The 6,000-nt window shown below is 44.3% G+C and overlaps 1 protein-coding gene across 1 annotated transcript in view; it reads right to left on the bottom strand.

Moving 5' to 3' along the window:
• Nucleotides 1-294: 294 nt before the first annotated feature.
• Nucleotides 295-6,000, bottom strand: part of IQGAP1 (IQ motif containing GTPase activating protein 1) — a 95,777-nt gene continuing 90,071 nt past the window's right edge. Inside the window, exons 37-38 of the mRNA XM_007539136.3 lie at nucleotides 4,186-4,294; nucleotides 295-2,729 (exon numbers count right to left, since the gene is read on the bottom strand). Coding sequence (XP_007539198.1) covers nucleotides 2,616-2,729; nucleotides 4,186-4,294 — 223 coding nt within the window. The 3' untranslated portion in view covers nucleotides 295-2,615. The remainder of the gene's footprint in view (nucleotides 2,730-4,185; nucleotides 4,295-6,000) is intronic.

The raw sequence follows: 6,000 nt of genomic DNA, 5'->3' as shown, positions 1-6,000 counted from the left end.
ATTCAAATGATACTGCACTTCAAAACTTTCCTTCACCAGCCAATGTAAACTAAGTGACATTGTTTCCCCACCCACTATTTCATAAGTTAAGGCTTCTTTTTTAAGCATAGTACACACACACACAAAGCTAAACTCACATGCTAAGAATTGCTGTGATAATTGAGTGGCTGAATATCTGATTTGTGTCTGCTCCTTCAAAAACACTAGAAGGGAGCTGGTTTTCTGTTGTGATGGTCAATGATTGAGTCTCTAGTCAACTCTCTTAGCAGGAACTGAGGAGAATAAACACAAACATGAACAAATGACCTTTTATTCCATACAGATACAAAGGCAATTGTGCACAGCCAGTCTGATGGGCAGTCCACATTCCTGGGAGGAAGTCAATTCGTGGTAAATGTCACGAGGGTTGGTAGAGAAGGTCAAAGGAGAAAGATGAGACGGAGAGTGCTAGTGCTAACACGTATAAGTACTCGCTGCTACACGGTCCCCATGCCACAAAATGAGCTCCTTTGGACATTCTCGATGCAGTTAAAACCATCACTCTGGGTGGGTAGATAGCATAATGGTTATGCAAAGAGACTTTCATGCCTGAGGCTTTCAAGTCCCAGGCTCAATCCCCCACACCACCATAAACCAGAGCTGAGCAGTGCTCTGGTAAAAAAAAAAAAAAAAAAAAAATCACTCTATCAAAACTTTTTTTTACAGAGAGAGGGAAAGGAAGGAGGGAGGGAGGGAGGAGGGAAGGAGGGAGAGAGAGAGAGAGAGAGAGAGGAGCATGCCCCAGCATGAAGCTTCCTTTAGTGCAATGAAGGCCATGGCAACACAGCCCCCTAGCTGAGTGGGCTATCTTGCCAGCCCTGTTTATCGAAACTCTGTAAGTACATGCTGTGCGATTTTGCATCAGAAGTTGCATCTAGGGAATGAAAGCCAGTCAGGGTGGCATGACACTCTATTGAAGAAATCGAAGCTTTGCTCCCCGCCCTGGAGGAGGTCTGTGGGGGTGAGAAGTCTTGAGGGAAAAGGGCTGAATAAGCTGAGGTGAAGCTGCTTACGCAGCATCTTCTTTCACTCTGAGGAAAGTGTTTACTAAAATATCATCTTTGAACTACAACAAAGACAAGGCCAGGGTGCTGAGGGGCCTCCCACAGCTCACTCTCCACCTGCGCGGGGTGCCTGGAGTGTAGAAAAAGATTCAGGAAACTAACTGAACTTGCACCCAGGGTCCTGACTGAGCAAAGAGTCTATCACAAAAAAAATGCCGTGGCGGCACTTAAACTTGTAGTAGGGACACATCACATGATTCGTTATTAATAAGACAGTTTATTAGCTTTCAATATACATGAATAATTTTAAAATTAGTTTATTTATTTTTGATGATAAAAGAACACTGAGCCTAAACATGTGAGAAGATGGAGGCCCAGTAGCATGATTCCCATGTATTTTCCTGGATAAACCGACTTGGAAAAAAAAAAAGGTATTCCACTTTCTAAGTAAGAACAAAGCTTCCCAAATTCATTGTTTAGAAATTATTTGTTCTTGACTAAAAGGAGCTCAAAAAATAACAGCACAGTATAGGAAGCAAGAGAAAAGAGAAATAAAGGAGGAAAAACAGACTCTAGTTATCAACTATAACATGGGTTGGCTAGTTTCATTTGTTTTTGCTTAATTCTATTTACGGGGAGATTATCTCCTTGTAACCCTGAAAATAAACCCTAGTGTTTCAGCTATAAGAAAGTTAAGAGTTCAGATATACAGATAAGCTAATTGAAAAAAAAAAACCAAGCATTTCTTTCTTACAGTATTTTAGAGGTTATAGAAGCATTATATAGACCTTTAAAATCCCTAACACCCACATTATAAGAAATAAATCTACAATTTAATAAGGCACTCTTTGATAGACAATGCCAGGCTCGCTATGTGAGAACTACCCCAGACCACAGCTGCAGGGGTGGGACAGATTCCAGGGAATCTAGACTGGGCACTGATGCATGTGCAGACGCCTCAAACAAGAGAGGCGCCGTGGACCCTCTAAGTTCACTAATGCAGCTGAATTCTGTAAGGGGACTCTCCCATCCACTAATGAGGAAGTTTCACTAACAGAATGATAGGTACCAGTAGTGCCTCAATTTTACTGATGGGATGGGAATATAAAGGAATTCATTTGTAAGTGACAATAAACACAGATATCCTGACACCTTAATTGTGGGTCAAAAACATATGCATGATCTTGGTGTTAACAGCTTCCAATTCTAAGTAAGAAAATCCAAACCTCCCTATCCCCACTGCTAATGGCAACAGACACCAGAGCTTACAATACTGTAAAGCACCCCTAAGCCCAAAGCAACATGGATACATCTCACGCTCTCCAGACTTTCCTAAGTGACAGAAGAAAGTGAAGAGACTAGAAGCATCAGACTGAAACACAATTTTTCTATAAAAAAAGGAGGCAGTGAATACCCCAACAGAGCAGGAGTTAGGATTGTGGCACGGGGAGTGTGTCAGATGGAGGCCTGGCTGTGGGCTAGGTCTTGCTCTGCCAAGTAGGGGAGGACCCCAGGAAGGCAGGCCCCCAGTGCTTCTTCCCTTCACCCTTCTGGCTGGCGTAAAGTGGTTGCTTACTTCCCGTAGAACTTCTTGTTGAGAAGGAAGATCAGAAGGTTGACATTTACTTTAGCTCTGTCAAATAATTTCATGACTGCAACTCCTTCATATTGTAGCTGCAGCAGGTCCTGTTCAAGAAAAGACTGACAGTTAATCAAACCAGCGAAACTTGGAAAGGGAGGAGTGCTGCGCAGTGCAGGACCCAGGAGTGAGGCAGGTCTTGGGATACTAGGTATGAAATAGGGTGGAAAGAAAGTTCCTGACCAGGGAACTACTTGAGAGCTAGTGGTGAACCCCCTTCTCAGCTTTGTTTGGTGTTAAGCAGTTATGTGGTTCTTTTTAAAATACACAAAACATGAACAGTTATCAGACACATCTCTACTTTTCTTTCAGAAGTGATAACGGGTCTCCTGTGTAGCTAAATGCTGGGTCCCTGGAGAAGCTGAAGGGATAGTACTTCATGATGGAATATACTAGCCACTGAACACGAGGGTAAGGCCAACAATCTACAATTTAATAAGGCACTCTTTAACAAGGCACTCTGCCCCAGCTACATCTTAACTTCTATTTCACATGCGGAGCAAGGTGGAATGAGAGGCCTAAACACTTAATAGTAAGGAGTCCGGCATGTGTTCAATATCATGTAAGCACTTTACAGTGTCCTTTGAAGTTGTGACAACTGTGAGTTTGACTGAAAGGAGCCTAAACAGGTCAGTTAATTCATTTCTGGAGAACAGCTAACAGCTACACGGGACAAGGACTCTGCTTGTCACACAGTTTAATGGATTTGTTTTCAGACAAAGGCGGCCCTTGAGGCTAGTTGCCTGGAAGCGAATGGGAAGGTCTTTGTGTTTAAGTTCTTAACCGTGTGCATCACAAGATCATTTCACATTTGAAGGAAGGACATAAGAGGGTATTACCTGTCCTTACGGAGCTGAGCTCACAGTTTATGGGGGGAGAGGAAAATCAGAGCTCAGACTATAAACAAACGCTGTTTCCAGTTTGTGGAAGCCAAGGAGAAGCCACCAACATGGCTGGGCTAGGCTGGACGGGGAGGGATCGGGGAGGTGACACTTGGGCACTCAGTGTGTAGTGGGCAAGGAGAGGCTGCCCAAGAAAGCTAAACACACGAGCTGCAGGGGCTGGTGTGCCCGGGGAGTACCCCCATGCCTTCATGTTTCTGAAAGCCTAGAAATTAGATACAGTTCAGAATAAGAAGTAAGAATGGCCACATTACAAGGTGATTCACTAGGGAGTTGTGGCGTTGCAGTGGGATTCAGTTCACGAAGGAACGATTTACATACACCTTGTCAGAAATACAGCTTAGGTGCTAAGTCAAATCAAGACGAGAAGAAATTAAAAAGCTGGAGTAGGCTTATCATTTTGTACTGCGGAGACTTGCACTGAACAACATTTTGTTCGAGTTGAAGATGTCAGCTGAACTCAGCAGCGACAGTGAGTGGATACATGTCATCTAAAGGTCTGCACACCCGCAACGCCAACTGTTGCCGCAAATCCTCAGTCCCAGTTCTGCACGGCCCATGTCCCCAGTCATCGGTCCCCCCACTCTGGCTGCACACCCACCTGGTAATGTAACATAAACGTCTCCATTTGGACGCCCATGAACTTGGCTTTCACTTCAAAGTCTCCCACTTCTTCTGTTGGGTTGATTTCAAAGATAACATTTTTAAACCTGTTGAAACACAACATCAAAATGTGCAATGTTTATGTTCTCACATGAAAATGTGAAAAGGGATGGACAGTAACTTAAAGAATAAAAAAGAGCAGTCTGGGAGGTGGCATGGTAGAAAAGCACTGGGCTCTCAAGCATGAGGTTCTGAGTTTGATCCCAGACAGCACATGTGCCAGAGCGATTCTCTGGTTTACTTCTCTCTCACTCTCTCTCTCCTTCTATTTCTCTCTTTAATAAACAAATAAACAAACAAATGAAGAGTGTATGGGGCTGGGTGGCAGTGCACCGGGTTATGTGCACATAAAAAAAAGCACAAGAATCGTGGTTTGAGCCCCCGGCTCCCCACTTGCAGGGGGGTTGCTTCACAAGCGGTGAAGTAGGTCTGCAGGTGTCTTTCTCTCCCTCTCTTTCCCTTCTTCTCCTCTTTCAATTTCTCTTTTTCCTACCCAATAAAAAATGGAGAAAGATGGCTTTCAGGAGCAGTGGACTCATAGCACAGGCACCGAGCCCCCAGCGATAACTCTGGAGGCCAAAAAAAAAAAAAAAAAAGCAGTGTGGGGCTACACCCCATGGCAGCATCTGTCTGAGGCTTGGAGGGAGGGTGGCAGCATCTGCGGCCCATCCTACTGAGAGAGGAGAGGAAACAATGTGGAAAGCCACAGTGGCCTCTGGAGGGATGCTGTCAGAGGACTTCTCTTGGCCTGCCATAAGGCCACCGATAAGATTTAATGAAACAAAGGAGAACTAAGAGGGAACTAAACTGGGGGAAGGTGTGTGTGTGGGGGGAGTATGTGTACGCATGTTTGAGGGTTAAAAGTGAGTAAGTAAACAGAAAAGGCTTACTCTGGGCAGGGACTATGGGACATGGGGAGTTTTTATTTAATGGGTATAGCTTCAGTTCTCCAAGAGAAGACATTTTTCTGGAAAATGCTTGCACAACAATGTCAATATATTTAATAGCCAACATAGCTACTTATGTGTGTGTGCATATTACAATAAAAATGTTTGTATCAGAACCAGAAATTTTGTTTTAAGGCATCTGTCACTTATAAAGGTGTTATCACACATGTAATCACATAAAAACTAAAATGAGGGGGTCGGGTGGTAGCACAGCGGGTTAACCACAAGTGGTGCAAAGCTCAAGGACTGGAGTAAGGATCCCGGTTTGAGCCCCCTGGCTCCCCACCTGCAGGGGGGTCACTTCACAGGCGGTGAAGCAGGTCTGCAGGTGTCTGCCTTTCTCTCCCCGTCTTCCCCTCCTCTCTCCATTTCTCTCTGTCCTGTCCAACAACGAACGACATCAACAACAACAATAATAACCATAACAAGGCTACAACAACAAGGGCAACAAAAGGGGAAACAAAAAGTGGCCTCCAGGAGCAGTGGCTTCATGGTGCAGGCACTGAGCGCTAGCAATAACCCTGGAGGCAAAGGAAAAAAAAACTTAAAAGAATTTTAATACTCTGTAACAGGTGAATGAGTAAGTAAGTTATAATTACAATATGAAATTATGTGACTATTTAAAAGGCTACTTTTTCAAAGAATGTGAAAGTGCTTATACTACATTCTGAGGAAAAAGTTAAAAAAAAGTGGGGGCTGGGCAGTCGTGCACCAGGCTGAGTACACATAGTATGAAGTGCAAGGACTGGCGCAAGGATCCTGGTTCAAGCCCCCGGCTTCCCACCACCTGCAGGGGGGGTCGTTTC

Source organism: Erinaceus europaeus, chromosome 20 (assembly GCF_950295315.1).
Source record: "Erinaceus europaeus chromosome 20, mEriEur2.1, whole genome shotgun sequence".
Taxonomy (NCBI): Eukaryota; Metazoa; Chordata; class Mammalia; order Eulipotyphla; family Erinaceidae; genus Erinaceus; species Erinaceus europaeus.
This window is presented reverse-complemented; position numbering and strand designations above follow the sequence as displayed.